General features: G+C 39.6%; 1 protein-coding gene across 1 annotated transcript; it reads left to right on the forward strand.

Annotated features, from left to right (window-relative positions):
- Positions 1 to 1,828: 1,828 nt before the first annotated feature.
- Positions 1,829 to 19,843, forward strand: LOC134668070 (ionotropic receptor 93a). Its single transcript, XM_063525539.1, has 21 exons — positions 1,829 to 2,073; positions 3,016 to 3,168; positions 3,727 to 3,876; positions 3,964 to 4,059; positions 4,555 to 4,722; positions 5,240 to 5,457; positions 6,136 to 6,303; positions 7,510 to 7,668; positions 8,967 to 9,071; positions 9,811 to 9,917; positions 10,457 to 10,517; positions 11,749 to 11,851; positions 13,272 to 13,378; positions 13,773 to 13,935; positions 14,509 to 14,636; positions 14,993 to 15,085; positions 15,507 to 15,594; positions 15,931 to 16,050; positions 16,779 to 16,857; positions 17,973 to 18,133; positions 19,702 to 19,843. Exons 1-21 carry the CDS (start codon positions 1,989 to 1,991, stop codon positions 19,797 to 19,799), a joined length of 2,610 nt encoding a protein of 869 aa, XP_063381609.1. The 5' UTR covers positions 1,829 to 1,988; the 3' UTR covers positions 19,800 to 19,843.
- Positions 19,844 to 20,889: the final 1,046 nt, after the last annotated feature.

Here is a 20,889-nt window from a genome sequence, read left to right on the forward strand (position 1 = left end):
CAGTTAACTGCGCATGCTATGCCCTCAGAAGTCTTAGGGATGAGTTGCGTCAGACTCAACTTAAAATGGTTTACCATGCACTGATCGAATCCAAATTGCGTTACAGTATCCAACTTTGGGGAAACAGTTACAAATATAATGTGCAGGCTGCTCTCATTGCGCAGAAAAGAGCTATTAGAATAATGGCAAGGGTACCACAGGAGACTCCATGTAAACCTTATTTTTTAGAATTCAGAATCTTAACTGTTCCCAGCCTATACATACTGATTGTTCTCGCGGACTTGGTTAAAAATCTGCACTTGATTGAAACCACAGAACAGAGGGATAGACGTATAGCTTCTAGACGTAAAGATTTACCTCAGACCATGAGTGCCAAGCTTAAAGTAGTCAAGCACGCGGCTGGTTACCAGGCTATTGGACTATTTAATAAGTTACCTGTTGAGTTAAAGTCACACACGAATAGCCTCATTTTCAGAAACAAGTTGAAGTCTTTCTTGCTAGAGAAGTGCTACTATTCCGTAGAGGAATTTGAGAATGAACGAATTTTTGACATATAAAATTAAATTACAATGCAGTATTATTAATGGCTAAACTTACAATTTGACATCCTATGTTTATAATTCAATCCTAATAGGGTATTTGACTGTATTTAAAATAAATTATTTTACACCATGCATGAAATAACGCACAAGAAGATTAATAGAGTAGATAGCAGTTACTTTTAGATACAATTTCTATTTTTAAACCCGTATAAGACTGTAAAGAGTGGGTAATTTTGATTGTGACGTCACGTGCTAGTGTTTCATATAAGTAATTTCCATAGTAGCAAAATAGATTTGACGGTTCGAGGGAAACTGATCTGACTAGTGGTCAAATACCCTATTCCCATTCCCATTTTATTAATTTTGTGTGTTTTTATGTTTTAATTTTAATATTAGCTGCATGTTTGTTTGTTGTTGTTGTTCTTGTAGTTTTAAGTTATTTATAACATAATTCAAACACAATGTAAATTGTTTTATGAATAAATGAATAAACTGAATAAATATGACAGAATCTAATACTAAAATGCTCATCTCATACTCGATAGGACTTTTTATTTGTAGAGAATGTTAAATTTAAGCAAAACATACCGTACAAAATACCTACCTGAAGGATAAGTGAGTCAGTAGCAAAGGTGACGGTTGCCTATTCTGTAAGGAACATCTAGTTGAGACGAGTTGCGAATTATACCTATTCGCACTTGTATCGTACAACGTTTTGTAGTCCATATGGCCCTTTAATTTTCGACATAGGCACGTAAAGTGCCACCAGACTAGTGAGGTAAAGACGAAGCACCGATATATATATATGTGCCTACTGTAATAGTTATTGTATTTACGATACAAGTACAGAAAAGAGGAAATTCGAAACGAGTGGCGATAAATTTAAACACAGCCGAAGGGTGTGTCTTAAATCGACACGAGTTGCGAATTACTTATTCACACGTGTATCGTATAACTTTTTACAGTACATAGGCATATGGCCCTTTAAACTTTTGACATACACACGGAATATGCTCTTTCAAGTGAGTAAGTACCTAGGACCATATGTGTACTGTAAATATGCTTGCCAAAAAAGACTATTGCTAACTGAAAATTTGCGATAAGTTGTTTTGCCAAACATTTTTTTGGGAAATGATAATTTGGGAAACATAGTTTGGGAAACGATTTTGGCCCATTCGTTAGTAAACCGCTTTAATATTATGTTTACCGACTTGCTCAGATTTAGCGGAAAAAACACCCCCTGTTCTACACGTTATACAATTTCTTCGTCGATACCCATATATGCCATTCAGTCTGTAAGCCCTCCGCGTGAAATGTTATCATGCCCACCTGGACTCATTACGACTAATTAAACCCTTAATAATAACTTGTCATAATTAAAAATTATACTTCAAACAATGGTATCATTCCTGGAAGGAGACAGTTGTGGGGCACTCGTGTTTCAAGATGCGGATATGGGTGGTATTGATATGTATTGTGGGCGTGAGAGGAGAGGATTTTCCGTCGTTGATAACAGCAAATGCTTCTATTGGTAAGAATGTGTTCAATGTACCTCTTAGTTAAAGTTAACTTCTTAGTTAAAGGCTTCTAAAGGGGCATTCCACGAGACTGTCGGTTACATAACGCAATTCTTCTAATACTTCTGGAAATGCTGAGTAAGCGATATTGGGTCAGGTAATATTTCATGACTTGGCTAACAAATTGGCAGTATATTCTCGAGATTCACGTATTTTATTGAGGTAGCTACCATACAAGGCAAAAGCGTTATGTAAGCGACAGTCTCGTGGAATGTGGAATGCCCGTGAATTTAAAGTGTTTGGGGCCTTACCATGACGTCCTTATATTGCGATTCTGTTTAGGTCCTAAACAGAATCGCAATAAGGAGATCACGGTAAGGCCCCTGATCATATGTACTCAGAAACTGTAACTGGGTTACAGGGTCAGTTGAGTTTAGGTATACCCACAAGGTAGCGGATAACCCAGAGAGTCTCATGGGAAAGTAATTTGGCCTAGAGAAATTGGCTTAGCATTACTAGTTTCCTGAAATAAAGATTTTCATTCTTTCATTCATTACTAGTGGATGATGCACGCTAGACCGGGCCGTGCCCCAGCCGAGGCGTCCGACATGTAATTTAGTATGACGGCTGACCGGTGATCACGTGGTGCTTTCCATAGAAAACGAAGCTCCAGACGCTCCGGCCCGGTCTAACGAGATTCATCCTTAACTTTCACTTTAATATGGATAATAGCTCAGAAAATAACGAACTTTATCAATAAGTATATTAAAAATTACGGTGAATTTTACTGAGGCTATTTCCAATGATACTCTGTCATCTAATCGCTAATATTTTATGTAGAGATACAGTCCACATATTAATGTTTAGCAATTTCTAATGCCCTAAACTCTGTAGTCATTAAATTTCATCAAGTTGTTTATTTATGGTAAATTACTAACTGTTTCTACACGCCACAGCGGTGGTACTAGACCGACAGTACCTCGGCGAGAAATACCAACCGCTCTTGGACGCGCTAAAAGACTATATCAAGGAGCTGGCAAGAGTGGAGCTAAAGCACGGGGGTGTCGTCGTCCATTACTACTCTTGGAGCACTATCAGTCTCAAGAAAGGTAAGTTAATCTTTAGAAGCAGTGGCGGATCCTAGGCCCTAGGCCCGGTAGTAAACACTAGCCGCCCTTTTTCTCAGCACCCATCATATACACAGCAGCCGCCCCTAATATCTGGCCGCTCTAGGCCCGGGCATACTGTGCCTTAGGGCAAATCCGCCACTGTCTAGAAGCCAGATATACACAAAAGTTCCGAACACGCTGAGAAAGCGGGAAGGTGAATCAAGGTATGGGGACAAGCAGGCATGCAAGTCAGCTGAGTTTTACTTTGGCGATGTACAGTTTATAAGATTAAGCCAAGGAATATAATCGGAACAAATAAAATCGTAAACTATACTTTCCTCTTATGTATTAGCCTTTTTTTGACGTTGGGTAAATGCGTTAACACATGCCACCTGACCCGGGGAAACAGGAACGATGACGGATTAACCAGTAATAGGACTACTGTCTAAAACCACCAACGAATGCCGCCTCCGCCTTGTAGAGGAGCGCCGCAGGATCACTATCAGCATTCGACCTGAAGCATCGATCATTGACAATGATACTTGCCTTGGTCTTCAGGGTTCATAGCAGTCTTCAGCATAGCGTCGTGCGAAGACACTTGGTCTCTCTTCTCCCGTACAGAGGAAGAAGAACTGCTGTTATTCGCGCTGACAGGGGTCGATTGTCCGCGCTTACCACCGGACTCCGCCATCACGGTCACGTATACAGGTCAAAATCTTGCATCTCTTTCAAGTATATAGGTATCTGTATCTTGCATCACATCACGCTCAAAATTTATATCATTTTATTTTACAGATCCTGGACAGGAGTTACCCCAACTGCTGCTCGATTTGAGAACCACAAGAGCTTTTAACTGGAAGTCCGCTGTGATTTTACATGACGACACTTTGAGTAAGTGTTACAATATATTCATGAATCTTTTGTTTCCTATTTCGTTCGTATAACGTTTAACCACATCTCTCTCATTAAGTAAGTATACCATGGTTCCCTAAGTGATACAGTTACGAAGGAAACGAGTTCTGTCTGTCAATTGAGGTAACTATTTTTTTACTATGAGCTACTTGATCTAGCTTAATCCTGATTCAAATGTCAGCCACGGACATGTAATTGGCGAATAATTTCCTTTGGCTTATGTTACCGCTCCTGTCCTCAGTTGACCCACTTGACGGTTCTTAAAGTTCGTTTAGGGTGTAACGAAGTTAAAATTGCCACTGTGTCATTCTGGACATATTCTGAACGGCCTATGTGTTATGGCGTAGTCTTCTACATTCTCGTAGAAGACTTTATTATAATTTCATTTTTCTTTGGTCACTTGTTCTCTAATATTTAGCATATTAAACATAGGTACTTAATGTATGATAATTTAACTTGTTACGCTTTTGTTAGATCGTGATATGGTATCTCGAGTGGTGCAGTCACTAACATCTCAGATTGACGACGAAGACGTCCCGACCATATCAGTCACAGTCTTCAAGATGAAACATGAGATTAATGAGTACCTTAGGCGAAAAGAGATGCATAGAGTTTTGTCGAAGTTGCCTGTGAAACATATAGGTAAGTTCAAAAGACATTGCAAGATCATCCATCCGATTTATCACCAACTCATCATTTATTGAAGAATATATGTGCTAGAGTAAACCCAATCTTAAAATGAAAGCTCCTTGATTAGGGTTTTCAATCCAAATCCAAAGTGTAAAAAGATCCAAACATGATCCAATCCATCCAAACCTTTACTAATCGACATTATATGTCAGTGTATACAATCAGCTGCAGAAGTTGCTAAGCGGGCGAGGTGTTCAAAATTACCTTGACACGCTCTTATTCTCCTAAAAATAAAGTCGCGTCAAGATTAATTTCAACAACTCGCCCGCTTAGCAACTTCTGCTGCTGACTGTATATTTTAAGATTCGTTTAACTTTTCTCAAGTCTATGGGTTTTTAAAAGTTGTATCTTTAAAGAAAAGTTAAATTTCCGTTACGTTTTGTATAAATATACTTTCTTAGATACTTTCTACTGTTACAATTTGCTGGCGAGACTCTTAAATATCTCATTCATAATTGTGTACTTCCAGGTGAAAATTTCATAGCAATAGTGACATCCGACGTGATGTCAACGATGGCGGAAACAGCCCGGGACCTGTATATGTCGAACACGCAGGCGCAGTGGCTCTACGTGATCTCCGACACCAGCATCCGCAACTCCAATCTGTCTAGCCTCGTCAACGAACTGTACGAGGGCGAGAACATCGCATACATATACAATATCACCGACGATAGGGAGGATTGCAAGGTGAAGTCAAAAAAGTTATATTCACGCCTTTGAGGCTGTATATAGAACCCAAGGCTTTAAGATATGACTGTAAAACTATAGCCCTTCATACTTAAAATTGTAAAGCCTAATAAGCTTGAAGACCAAGATCTTGTTAGAACCAAGACTACAAGGCTCACTTATATAGTCTTAAGCTCAAGGACTTCATCTCAAGGATTTAAGCCTAGCGGTTTTTTTTTTTTTTAATTATGAATGGGCTTACTCATGGCCACAGACTAGCCGAGGCGTAGACGTGGCCTACGATGGAGCGAGCTCGCCCAGAAGGTGCCTGTTCACTCTTGATTTGAAGGTTGGTTGGTAGGAAGGAAGGAAGGCGGTCGTAAAATGCCAGCCATTAGAGCTCAAATTGTAAAGCTACAAGCTCGGAAGATTACGAGCAAGTGTTAAGATGTAGAAGTAATGATGGAGTGTAAGTACGTCGCGAAAGTGTACCTGTAAAGTATTCATCATCTCAGCCGAAAGACGGCCACTGCTGGACAAAGGCCTCCCCCAAGGATCTCCACAACGAACGGTCATTAGCTGCCCTCAACCAACGTTTTCCCACGACTTTAACCAGATCGTCGGCCCATCTAGTCTGAGGACTCTGAGGCCTTCCCACGCTGCGTCTTCCAGTAGGTAATTCAAACCAATATGTTTCAGAACGGACTAATGTGCTACTGCGAAGATATGATGAACGCGTTCATCTCAGCTCTGGACTCGGCTGTTCAGGAGGAGTTTGACGTGGCGGCTCAGGTGTCTGACGAGGAGTGGGAAGCCATCAGACCCACGAAGATACAGAGGAGGGACACGCTGTTGAAACACATGCAGGTGTGGAAAATACCTGTTTTAACACGTTTATGTAAGGTTGAACTCCGTTTGTGAAAGCATTGCTATTGCTGCAAAGCAGTTCAAGATGCTACATGCTGAGGGAAACGGGCGATGAAAGTTTCGCCATTTTAAATATTGTATTGTATCAATAAGTATATTTGATAAAGTGAAAAAGAGAAGGATTTGAATAGCTCCCCGGCAATATTGTGGCAACGAACTAAATAACTGTTTCCCGCTGCGTGCAGCATTCTGAAATGCTGTCGAAAAGCTGTAGGTACTTACTCATAGGTACGAGTAAGTACCTACAGCTTTTCGACAGCATTTCAGAATGCTGCGATATCAATATGAAACTTTACAATTGAATGATAGGATCAGGAGATGGATCCTTTAAAGCGGGCTTAATGTGATTCATTTTGAAGAGTTTAATCAATACTTCGAAGGCGGAAAATACAGTCACAATTATTTTTCACTGGGGTCCGATTTTTGAATTTCGACCGCTCGATTTCGTAATTTCGACCGCTCGATTTCGTAATTTCGACCGCTCGATTTCGTGCATTTCATTCAATCTCCACTACTAGGCATTTAAATTCTACCAATTCTACTAATAGAATTGAAAACGAGTGGTCAATACCACTCGATTCCCAATTTCTATCGCTCGTATTTCAAAAATTAGCATTTCGACGTTTTCCACCGATTTTCGAGTGACGAAATCGAGCGCTCCAAATTAAAAATTCGGCCCCTTGGTCTGAAACTTAGTTTTTCCCACTTACTTTTAGTTATACCGGGTGTGGCTTGTAATATGAGCAAAACATTAAACTGTAGGCTGTACTCCTCATACCGACCAACATTTGTTCAGCGACTTTTAAAAATAACTTGTGGTTTGATTTTTAATACACTCTAAAGTTTATTACAAGACGCAATGTATTGCGAATTTTGTTATGTTTAAGGCGTGACAAGCAACGTCAATCACAATGATATGGCGTGGCGATGGTGTCCATTGAAGATAATATTTATTTTGTATGAAAAATAGAGAGTCAAAATACTTCATATCATAAGTTTTAAAAGTTGTAGAACAAAAGTGTCACCGTTTGAGGAGTACAATCTATGTTTTAAATATTTGCTCGTGTTACAGGCCACACCCGGTATATGCTTGTTTGCCAGCGAACAAAGGGTCATATATTTTAAGTCTCTTTGTTTGTAAAACAGCAACATATAGCAGTAAACAGCGCATGCGGCAACTGCTCGACCTGGCAAGCTATGGCGGCCAACACCTGGGGCTCCACTTACGGTGGCTATGTGCAAGACAACGCGGCGGCTCCTGATAACGACACTAACGAAGCTATACAGAAGATAGAACTACTGCAGGTTAGGATAGGTTACGATGGGTTTAGGGATAGTTTATGCAAAGGAGAACTAAACCTTATTAAGATAATAGGGGGTATTACTGTAATTGTTCAGTCGCCAGAGTACAGCACTAGCGCATAGAGTAACATACATCCATAGAGTAACTTATACTTACTGTGCCTTAAACTGTTATTGACAAATTTTCAAAGATAATAAAGTAGAATCGGACCAATAAAAGTCTGCAGCGTATTTGATAGCCCACGCAGTGCAAGTGTCATTGTTCATTGTCATAATTTAAAAGTTAGAACTGAATACTTTATATGTATATATATATATATATATATTTATATATAGGTTATATGTTTATGTATACATATATGTATATGTGTATTTTATGTAAGTATATGTCTAAGTATATATATGTATAGGTATGTTTATAGTTTATGCGTATTTATACTATTTATTAATATGTACCTAGTACTGTTTTTTTTTTTTCTTTAAGTGCTTATTTGCTCTCGTCGTCCTTTATGTGTATCCAAAATTCTCATAGTGCTATTTGTCCATATTAAATTGTCTTTCACCTGTTAGTATCTGATCCTTTCGCATTTTCTCAAAGGTTAGCTGGAAGAGATCCCTTTTAGGGATAAGTTCGCCTTTGTACATAACATTTTTATTTTTGTTTTGTTTTTGTCCATTTTATGTAAACCTGTTTATGTGCAATAAAGTGACATACATACATACATACATACATAATTTCATAGAAGTTTGACGTTTAAAATAACACGTGCACTGCGTGGGCTATCAAATCCGCTGCAGACTATTCTTGGTTTGACTCTAAATTAATCGTAAAACACACACATACGCACGCACTCACGAATGAAAGCACACACACACACACACACACACACACACATACACGCACACGCACACGCACACGCACACGCGCACACACACACGCACGCACGCACGCACGCACACACACACACACACACACACACACACACACACACGCACACACACACACACACACACACACACACACACACGCACATTCATTTCATTGGCACAAGATGACAATCGTTGAGAGAAAACACCATAATATTGTCACGTGACTTGTCGTAGCATCTGTCATCCCGATATTTCCGATAGAGTCTGTGTGGAGCCGTGGCATGTATTGGGCCTCATACATTCCACGACTCTTTCCGCACAGACTCTTTCTTTTCGTTTGGCGTTTGTCGATGTACGGATGTACGATTGTCATCTTGGCCAAGCCCCTGAATGCGATGCTGTGTATTTAAAGAGACGGTAATTTGCGTTAGGTCGCGTACTGGCGCCCCAGCGATGGCCTGAGATTCACGGACTTCCTGTTCCCTCATATCGTCCACGGCTTCAGAGGGAAAGTCCTGCCGATCATCACTTATAACGTAAGAACTACTTTTTTTAGTTAAATTATTCCTACAGGTAGTGTAATTTGACTACCGTTTCCCACTTTCTGCTGAGAAGGACACATAAGATAACGGTCAGTATGTGGCGGGTACGGTTGCGCAAGTATAAGTCCCTTTTAGCAGCAAGATAGTGAAAAAGGTCAGAAAAGGATAAATGGAAAAAAAAAACTCCATTTTGGATGATAATCGAACTCGTGGCTGTGATAGGTATATAGACCCACGAACTGAGCCAAGAATACCAAGACTTACCAATCTGCGGTGAATATTCCCGCTATATAATCTTTCTGTGTTCATAATTTCACATCTAAAATTAAGACAAATACTTATCTGGAAGATAACATAAACATAAAAAAATATTGCGCGTTTTCCCAGAGATAAGACTAGCTAGATCGATTTTTCGCCCCCGAAAACCCCCATATAGCAAATTTCATCGAAATCGTTAGAGCCGTTTCCGAGATTCCCGAAATATATACATATATTTATTTATTTATTTATATATATATATATAAATAAATAAATATACAATAATTGCTCGTTTAAAGGTATAAGATTAACTACCAGACCACTAACGAAATCTAAATTTCTAAAATAGTCTACAGAAAAAAATTAAAAAACATTGGCCGTTAATGTCCTGCATGACCCGTATTTGGTTAAATCTATTTCATTGAATAATTATGATTCAAGAAGGTATTTCCGTTTTTGCTTATGTCGCCTTCAGAATCCCCCGTGGACGATTCTAAAGGCCAACGAGTCGGGCTCGATCTCGAGCTACAGTGGTCTCATATTCGACATAGTCGACCAACTGGCGAAAAATAAGAATTTCACGTAAGTATCTAAGTATTTTGTTTATATTATTATCTGCCCAAAGAAAAATAATTAAGTAGTAGCCGAAGTAGACATAGCTCGCGCGTGAAGTCCGAGAAATTGGGGGAGTCTCGCTTACTCTACACAGTTTTCCTATGTTGCTAATAATGATTTATTTTTTTGATATGTACGTTAACGACCATTACGGGATTGGATTATTTCTAAATTAAATAAAATGAAGTCTGCTTTCCATAAGTCTGCTTTCAAAGCTGGGCTCGCGACCCCCCTGGACAAGTGCCGCGACCCCCCTGGGGGTCGCGACCCACAGTTTGAAAAACACTGCTCTACAGGGCCGACGTCCGATACAACCCCGTTCCTTCCTCAGTTCGAAATTCCGCGCGCAAATTTTATTAAAGTAATTAAATGGTCGACACAATACAAGAGGTAACTAATCTGCAGATGTGAATGTAAAGAACTGGAATTATAAATGTAGAAGAGATAAAATTAATAAGGCTCTGAAATATTTTCGAAAAATATTTTACACACTTTTTTTGTTTCAGACTGAAACTCATATTTCCAGGGGATTTGAAGGACGTTTTATCTAATAAAACTGTGACTAACGTGAGTTTTTCAAACTTCTACAAGTAATTATTAGTACACCACGAAAGGCCACCGATAAGATTTAATTCTATCTTGAAAAAATGTAAAGAAGAAAATAGCAAAGTACCTATCTTTAGATCATGCACAATGCACAAGTAAATACTCGTATAATGTCTATTTTTTTAATTTTTCTTTATTTCGTTACACTTCCGATTAACCACCGAGTTCGGGCTTTTGAACCCCTCTAGAGTTTAATTAGATTTCCCGGTTAGACCGACGTTAGGGATGTGCCGATATGCGTTGATAGGTTCCTACATTCTGATCAGAATAATGGGTTAAATTATTAAATTAACGAGTAACTGAAGTAACTGAAGTAACTCATCAAATTTAATGATTTCTTATGTAAGACTCAACATTAGGTTCTGATTCTGTGATTACTGTAAAGGATTACCAGTTCGCCGGACGATATCAGCCTGTCAGTTGTTCGCGTTCGCATTTCGAAACGGTCACCTTTTGCGTTTAACTGACCTGACAAATCTGTGGGCCCCTTATGTAATAATAATAAAATATTATTTATTATCCTAGCTAGTAGTGAAGCGATGTGCACTTGCCATCTTCAGCCAATCTATTGATTTTCTTTCCGGAAAGGCTTATTACTTAACTTACACGCTAGAATACACTTGCAGTAATTCTTGCGACAGCTTTTGTTCTGAAAATACCGCATTGCTGCAAGAATGTGGTTGCATTTTTAACACTGCATTTTTGTTTTAAACGAGTGCACGGCGTTGGATTTTGGCAGATTTTAGCCAAGCAGCACTTAGCTATTTAATAATCTACACGATGTGACTTTTTTAAGCGACAATTTTTGAAAATTTATTTTACCTTGACCATGTAGTTGGGAAATATTCTGAAATTCCCCATATATTTTTGTGTGTTACTTAATAATCATAGTAAATTGTTCCTTTGATAATGCACGAAGGTACGTCTACTCGTATATAGATGTCTCAACTCCGCGAATTTAGTTCACATTAATCTTGTTGGTTATTATTGAAAAGCATTAAGGATGACTCACGCTAAAACGGCCTGGGCCGGGGCGCCCGACATTGCTTTTTCTATGACGGGTGACGGAGATCACGTGACGCTTTCTATAGAAAACTGAAGTGTCAGACGGGCCCAGACTGTTGTATCGTGAGTCATACTTTACTTAAATCGCGTGTCACACAGTTAAAATTATTTTTTCTGTCGATTTCAGGACATGTACAGTCAAAGTGCTAAGTTGACGATGATGGCCGTTGCGAGAAAACAAGCCGCTTTTGCTGCCGCTGCTTTCACAGTGTTGTCGGACAGGAATCCTGGTAAAAGGGCCCACAGATTATCAGTTCGCCGGACGATATCAGCCTGTCAGTTAATCGCAATAGAGTAGTTCAGAACAACTGACAAGCTGATATCGTCCGGCGAATTGGTGATCTGTGGGCACCCTTAACAAAATCTTTAAATATGATTTTTCTACTCGTCTACATTTGAATGTATTGTGATGATGTTTAGACTGTAAAATTTAAGTTATATTCCACTGTAACGAATCGCGGACTAGGTTACATTATGTAAATTAAAAACTTTGCTCAATTTGCCATAAAATTTTAAATGGATTAAATATCCGTAAACACTGCTCCGATGCTATAATACCTGTTATTTGTTCATTTATGTACTGTTGTTCATTCATATAATTATAATAATAATAAGCCCCCAGGGCAGCTTGTGGCGAGCTGAATGGGAAGTGACGTCCCTTGGGTCCCATACCCCCGAGAGTCGGTCAGGCCCCTCTCTCCAGCTTGCCTTCATTGGCCGGCTGGAGTGAACACTGAGCAGGGGCCGCAGGACTCTCACCTCTGGCTTGCCTTAACCGGCCGTCCAGAGTGGGGTGTCAGAGCTATATGCTCGCAGGGCGGAAGTGAAACATGCCTAAGACGCGAGTTGGCACAGTGGCTGCCTACAGCCACTGGGTAGAAAGCGGTGCACACCTCTCCACGCCCTGAGCCGCTCACGTGATGTTGTCCCCTTGTCGCTCCGTGCGAGCGGCCGTTTTCGGGGACCCATATTGTGAGTTGGCGAGTCACCACCTGGCCCATTTTTTCATGTTTTTAACATATGAGCAGGGCAGGTGCCATAGTCTCCTCCATAGTCCCGGTTACTAGCCCACTAGCAACTCAACGCAATAGCCCGGTTTCTTTTTGTACCTTTTCTTGCAATAATCCTACACTAACCGGGGCTTGTCCTTGGGTGCACTACTATAGTGCAAACAGGGATAATCGTCGGTTGGTGTCACATTACATTTAGAGTAAATTGTCTTATTACAAGGGGCCTCTACGTGTTGGCTTCGGCCCCACGCACGCCTTCCAAATACCCGGGACCCCATGGTCCCGAGAATCTGTAAAAGACAGACATAATAATAATATCCAGAAGGCAGGGATACCTTATATAGCGACATTAGCGCCCAACCAATATACCACCCGCTGCTTGATTTAACTCTCACTCCAATATTTCTTCATAAAAATACTGTGATATATGATGAGCGAAAGCGTTTAAGTCACCATGCAATTAAGAATTGCGTAATTTTGTTTGAGGTTTAAAAAAAAAGTTTGGTAAATTCAGATCTGAGAGATTTCCATCTCCATTTCTATAAATGGATGGATTGTCTATACAATCCAGCTTTGAATTTAGCTGTGTTCTTCGGTGATCCTTAAAAAGCGTAGTTCTACAAAAAAAATATTTTCACAGGTATAAATTACACGATTCCAGTGAGCACTCAGTCATACTCGTTTCTCATAGCTCGGCCGCGGGAGCTAAGTAGAGCCATGCTGTTCCTACTGCCCTTCACTACTGACGTAAGTACTACACAAGAGGAACTTAAGCTTCTTCTATCGGTACAAAGTGTGGCACATGCTACATTCTTCCACGATCCTTATAAGATCGTCAGTCCACCTTGTTAAGGCACCTTTGCTATGTGCAGTTCTTCTTTCTCTTTGGTCGCCAATTAAGGACTTTAATTTGACCATCTTGTCTCCTGACTGTGTGGGTCTCTCATTGATATCGTAATCCGACGAGCTATGTGAGTTACCTTAGGCTTAATTTATCTGCGAATATCTTCATTTGCGATTTTATCCCGCAGAGAAACTTCGAGCATAGATCTTTCTATTCACAAAATGAAAAATCATGGTACATTTAAGACGAAGTGCTGGTAAAACTTAGAAGAATTATTTAATGACCTATAACTTGCAGACTTGGCTGTGTCTCGGCTTCGCGGTGGTCTTAATGGGGCCTACTTTGTACGTGGTTCACCGTCTCAGCCCCTACTACGAGGCCGTGGGGGTCACGAGACAAGGTGGCCTGGCTACCATACACAACTGTCTGTGGTATATCTATGGTGCTCTCTTACAGCAAGGTAATTTTCTAAAGGGACTTTATTGTCGATGGCGCTTACGCCATTATTAACGATGCTCCGATATAAAAACAATGCTGCGCGACGCTGTGCAGCGTAAGCGCCATCGACAATAAGGTCCCTTTTAATAAATAATGTCCCGAATAATTCCAGTAATCTCGATAGCCTCATTGTAATCTTGTTTATACTTTTAGTTCTGATAATACTTCAGTACTAACAGTAGTTAAAAGAAATACATAAAAACATAACAACACAACGTAATTTTATTTTATTCACAAAAGTAATCCGCTAACTACATGCGTGGTCAAAATACAAATGTAATTCACACAAGCATCGTCATCTCATCGTCACAATCACAACCTACGACAATAGCTACGAAAACAAACCATAATTCACAAGCTTCGTCAAAAACATTTATAAACTAACGTAGACTGAATTTAACAAAATATAAATGGCGCCCAACGTGGGGCCTGTATTGATATCATTATTATTTACTTCTGTGACCGTGCACTCAAACTTCACTCCATCACTATAGGTACTTTTCCCAGTTTAGCGATACTCACTTTCTCGTTTTAGGTGGTATGTACCTCCCCCGAGCAGACAGCGGCCGCCTTGTAGTCGGCACGTGGTGGCTAGTCGTCCTCGTGGTGGTTACCACTTACTCCGGTAATTTGGTGGCGTTCCTGACGTTCCCTAAGCAGGAGGTAATCATTGATAAAATTTATTAACGCAGACCTTTGACGGAGTTGGTTAACATTTTAAAGCAGAAATTGTGTATCTAAGAACTTATAAAAACAATTCTTCTTCAATCTAGCGTTTTCCCGGCCTAGCGCCAGGATCCGCTTTCCTGCTCAATCTTCTCCACTTTGCCCGGTCTCTGGCATCTTCAGGTGTGGGATAAACAATAATATGACTAAATCTTTCGTTTAAAAATTTAATATAAAGTACCTAATCTTGCCGTTAGAATTTAAATACATTACTCACGGGGTGCGCAAGGGTCCGATTTTGGTCAACGATTATTTCTTAGCTGCATTAAATCTTTAACTTTATTTCATTTAAGGTGCCGGTCACCACCGTGTCGGAGCTGCTAGAGAATCGAGCCCTTTATACTTGGTCTATCAGCAGAGGCAGCTACTTGGAATTTGAGTTAAAGGTTCGTTTGTACCAGATTGCACACTTAAGGCTAGAGAAGGCATAGGTATTTCAAAAATTTGTCTTAAGCATTGTTATTTTATTAAAAAAGATCTTGTTGTTGTATCTTGGCAACGTAATTTTATCCTTCCCTCAGTGGACTTAACGCAGGAGTGCCGCGATAGTAACCCATCTTTTTCTGACTGTATTAATTAGAAAGGGACGGGTAGTCTATCTCGCAGACGAGATAGCGTCGCGGCGCTTATGTGCTAAGCCTACATTTTTACCTTCAAACTTTGAGGGAAGTTAAAAGTTTTTCAAGGCACATAATTATTTTGAACAAGCAAATACTGCACAAAAATTGTCTGTGAATATCGCCAATTTTCTTATCCAGGTAATATATATAATTAATTGTATAATTGATTTTTTTCTTGCCCCTCCAGAACTCGGATGAGCCGAAGTATGTGTCGCTTTTGAAGGGCGCCGAGCTCACATCAGACTCTTCTGGCCTCGAGGGGAATCTTGCTTCAGGTAACTTGCTAAACAAAATACATTAGAAAATAAAAGCTTACGTACCAACTTATGCAACACTTTTAATATAAAGTTGTTTAAAGATTGTTACTGATAAACTCGACTCTACTTTTTCCAACAAATATTACATTCCAATCTTATGAAACACAATTTCGCGAATTATAGACGGCCAACTGAAAAACGCTATCCATCTTCCTTAAGGTAATGCTTTTGTTTATTATAAAAAACAGGAGTTGTAAGGCACCGTTGCTACTTGCAGGGTCAGTACTTTTCTGTTTCATTTTCATTCATCATTCTGTTTTTTGGCTGTCCAGAAAATTATATCTTTCTTTCTAGGGTCGCCATTGCTTTCCCGTGTGCGTATGGATCGACATGTCATTATCGACTGGAAGCTGCGTCTCAGTTACCTGATGAGGGCTGAACATCTCGCCACTGACAAATGCGACTTCGCTCTGAGTAAGATCCGAGATCTGTTCTAGACGTAGGTGTAGTAATTGTCAGGGACATGTGTTCATCATCGTCCTCCTAGTGTTTGTCCTGTGCTATGAAGAGGTCTGTTTTCCTGCTTTTTTTCCTTCCAGTTCGCTCTATCCTGTCCTATATCCTTCAGCTAACTCATCATCATCATCATCAAATCAGCCATAAGACGTCCACTGCTGAACATAGGCCTCCCCCTTGGATCTCCATACGTGCCGGTTGGAACCGACCCGCATCCAGCGTCTTCCGGCGACCTTAACAAGGTCGTCAGTCCATCTTGTGGGTGGACGTCCTACGCTGTGCTAACTCGCAGGCATTTAATTCTTCGACGATGACATTGCGCCATCGCTGCCTTGGTTTGCCCTTTGGATTTGGTATTATATAGATGTATAGATAGCCTCGTGCCGCCCAATGTACATTAGGATGTACAATCAGTTTCGATGGAATGTCAACCTTAATAAAAAACGAATTAGGCAGCATTTCATTTGTCTTGTAAAATTTTCGAACAATTGAATTTCAACCCAATTGAATATACAATAAGATTCTAATTTCCTTGGCAATAATTTTGTATGGTGGGCGGCACGAGGATAGAGAGAGTGTATATTTACCAACCAGTTTCCTTGAAAACAAATTATTACTTTTTGCCTCCATTTGTCGATATTTAAGTTATTTTGTGTTCTGAAATACAAAACGCAACTATTATACAGGTGCTGAAGAGTTCTTGGACGAGCAAGTGGCAATGATAGTTCCCGCAGGCAGCCCTTACTTACCTGTCTTCAATAAGGAGTAAGATCATGATTAACTATTCTCATTTGGAGTGGGAGGGTACACGGTAACACAGTCTAGGAAGGCTATTCCAAAAATATTTTTATTTGTTCAAATTATAACATCGAAACAAAAAAGCTACGTACCAACAACTACCTAAATTTTCACTCGCCTTCCGAATTTCCGGAACACCAATTCTTGTGTATACGAGTATGTACCTGCAGGAAATACATGCGCAACGTGAATAATTATTAATTAAGTAGGTACTTTAAACATTTTACTAGAGACTACGAGTATGTTTTTAATTTCCCCGATTCCCCGGCATTTAATTAAACTTTATATACTCAATGTATTACGATAATGCTATAAATATGTAAGGTGTCTGGCTGTCTCCAATAGTCTCCATCCAATACAAACAAAAGATGTGCCTAGTAAAAGATGGGCTTTGGAATATCATATTATTATGCCCCCAAAAAGATGTGGCATCTTAAATAATCTACTCGACTGCAAAATTGGATATGTCTAAAAGAGAATATAGGTATCCTCCTGAGCATTTTCACGGAGATTAGACTGAGTATCCAAGCTCGTACATTATATTTGTATAAGCGAGTAAAAACGATGAATAATGTCTGGAACAACAAAGAACAAATACTCTCTTTTGTCGGTAATCGCAATTTCGGAGTCAGCTTTATGGTTATATTATATCCAGGGAAATTAAGCTTTTCTTTTGTTTGTTTGGGGAAAAATCACTTCAATTAATTTGACGTTGTGATGTGAAGATTCACGTCCGATCCCAAGGGTAAAAACGGGACCCTATTACTAAGACTCCGTTGTCCGTAGTGTCCGTCTGTCCGTCCCTCTGTCTGTCTGTCACCAGGCTGTAACTCATGAACCGTGATAACTAGACAGTTGAAATTTGATGTATTTCTGTTGCCGCTATAACAACAAATACTAAAAACAAAATAAAATAATTATTTAAGTAGGGCTCCCATGCAACAAACGTGTTTTTTTGCCGTTTTTTGCGTAATGGTACGGAACCCTTCGTGCGCGAGTCCGACTCGCACTTGGCACTAATAAAACGTATTAGTACTTAGGTACTTAACCTTTAGATAAATTTAAATATGATATCTGTTCAGAATAAACCGCATGCAGAAAGCGGGGCTCATCACCAAGTGGTTGTCAGCGTACCTGCCAAAACGCGACCGCTGCTGGAAAACGTCCTCCATCATGCAAGAGGTGGACAACCATACTGTCAACCTCAGCGATATGCAAGGGTCATTCTTCGTACTGTTCCTTGGTAAGTGGTCGGCTTGCTCCAGTGATTACTCCTAGAATACGTACTCGTAGTAGTAGTAGTAGTAGTAAACACTTTATTGCACAAAACAAGTACATAACACAGAGAGAATACAATAAATGTGTACAAAGGCGAACTTATCCCGTAAAGGGATCTCTTCCAGCTAACCTTTAAGTAACTGAGAGATACATATGAAATGGTAGTCAAACTAAGATAAAATGTACATGACGGCGAGACTTAAAAGAAGTAGCTAACCCTAGGAACATAACTTAATACAATGCGATGCATTAGGTGCAAATTCGCAAATTCACTCGTAATGTGGTCAATGGGCCATTTGTGACGTCCCACTAGTAAAGGTACCTTATAGCGGTTGGCGCTTACGCTATTATTAACGCCGCTCCAATATTATTGCGTCGCTATGCAACGTAAGCGCCAGCCGCCATAAGGTACCTTTTGCCGTGGAACGTCACATTCTATTTTAGGCTGCACACTACATTTTTAAACTAAATAATTTTTGTGTGCATTCTGAGTCCTTATACGTTGAACATCTAATGAATTGGAGTGTAGTAGTTACCTAGGGTTAGACCAAGAGTATTATTAGACCAACTAGCGATCGAGTTAAACTAAGAAAAGTCTGCAACGATTTTGATAGGACACGCAGTGCAAGTGTTATTTTAAACGTCAATCTTCTATGAAATTATGATGTTATATAACAATTGCACTGTGCATGCTATCAAAATCGTTGCATTCTTGGTCTAACTCTAATGCGACTGGTTATTTTAACTTACTAGTTAAAATAATGTTCTAAAAAGAAAAACACATCATTGGCCCAACCAGGCTTAGGTACTAGTAGCCAACGGTTGGGCATCTGTAAGGAAACACGCCATTGCGCCGATGTAGAAAAAACAAATATGTTCTAAATATCTAATATTAAAAGGCCTTATTGGCTATGCAAACTGCGACTATAAAACTGAGGCCGACGACTATGATACGTGTTTTGGCGTAAACAACGACTGCACGTTCGACTGGTTATAAAACACGTATGTATTGTATATGTATAATCTACTCATCCGAGTATACTTATTCTACTCATCTGGGTAGCTACCTTTATACTGGTTATCTAAATTTATACGAGTATATTTAAGTAAATTTTCACTTTAACAGGCGTAAACTGGTGTTTACATTAACAGACGTTATGAATGGTAAATATAAATTAGACAAACGGTAGGCAGTAAGCACACTATCTAACCTGTTTTTTTTTCAAAAATTTAAAATCAAGACTAGTTAACACTGTTTACAGTATAAATTCTACATTTGGTGCATCCCCCATGCACGACATGTGTTTTTGCTTTAAGGGGCCCACACATCACCAGGTCGCCGAACGATATCAGCCTGTCAGTTTAACGCAAAACGTGATAGTTCCGAACAACTGACAGGCTGATATCGTTCGGCGAACTGGTTATCTGTGGGCCCCTTTAAAGCGAGCAAACACACGAAATCAATACGTTTGCGATATAATTAATATAACAACACACGTTCATTGAATATTTATACAGTTTTGTTGTTTGCAGGGTTTTTCTCTGCTTCGTCGGTGTTGCTGATGGAGTGGTTCTACCATAGAAGAAAGAGTCAAAAAGAGGATGACGCCATCAAACCTTATGTGGAATAACGTGACCTCAAATTTAAATAATTGAGTGACTATTGCTGTATTAAATGGGGAAATTAATTTATAATTAATTATAAAAGTTGTTAAAATTATTTTGTAATATAAATAATTGTAAAAGTTTGACAACTTAGCAATGGCTTTTCATTTTTTCCTGACTTAGATTAGGTTTAGATATCTTCGCTACAGAAAGTAGGGAATTGTTGGATATGTGCGTAAACGCGCATAGAACCGATTTCGTTACAATCCTTTCGGCTTTCGAACGTACTTACAAATTGTGTGTTATTCATTGTCCCATAATAAATAAATCTTCATTAAATCACCTTCCATAGTTGATTGATTTATGCTCTAAAACTAACAGGTTATGGGCCCAGCGCGCTTGCAAAACGCAAAACGTCCAATGATTTAAGTAAAGGTACATCCACACTTACCCATAGTTCGTTTTTTTTTAGCATTAAAAAGAACTCCACAGAAGCAAGCGTGCAGTTTTTATCAGGCTCTTTAATTGTTAATAATTATTGAATTATCTAATGTAGCATGGTCAATACATATAATTTACTTCAAATTATTACTGCTAAAAGTGCCGGATTCGGAACCACATGCTTAATTACTTCTGCGAAGTTCTTTCTAATTCTAAAAAAAACGGACTATAGTACACATTGCTGCACACTTGCTCAATGTTGCTCCACAAAAGTTAACTGGCGGTGTGGACGCACCTTAACGTGAAAGGTTTCGCCACCCTTTGGGTTATCGACCTGCAGCAGAAAGTTGCTAAACCTCCAAATACTCGCTCATCTGCTCGAGCTCAACACGTGTATGCAAAATTCAATCTCAATAAGGTGGGATGTGTGTCGGCAGCGATGTTCAGACTCACGTGTTGCTAATAATCGTGACCATGCGTTAACGTACATTTTTATTAGGGTACCGTACCCAAAGGGTAAAACGGGACCCTATTACTAAGACTTCGCTGTCCGTCCGTCCGTCTGTCCGTCTGTCTGTCACCAGGCTGTATCTCACGAACCCTGATAGCTAGACAGTTGAAATTTTCACAGATGATGTATTTCTGTTGCCGCTATAACAACAAATACTAAAAACA

Source organism: Cydia fagiglandana, chromosome 10 (genome assembly GCF_963556715.1).
Source record: "Cydia fagiglandana chromosome 10, ilCydFagi1.1, whole genome shotgun sequence".
NCBI lineage: Eukaryota > Metazoa > Arthropoda > Insecta > Lepidoptera > Tortricidae > Cydia > Cydia fagiglandana.

What these genes read in the sequence shown, in the direction of transcription:
- LOC134668070 (XM_063525539.1), top strand. Translation starts at nt 1,989, where the DNA reads ATGCGGATATGGGTGGTATTGATATGTATTGTGGGCGTGAGAGGAGAG. An exon ending in CGCTGTTGAAACACATGCAG is followed by an intron (nt 6,304 to 7,509) that starts GTGTGGAAAATA and finishes TTTGTAAAACAG; the next exon opens with CAACATATAGCAGTAAACAG. An exon ending in TGCCGATCATCACTTATAAC is followed by an intron (nt 9,072 to 9,810) that starts GTAAGAACTACT and finishes TGTCGCCTTCAG; the next exon opens with AATCCCCCGTGGACGATTCT.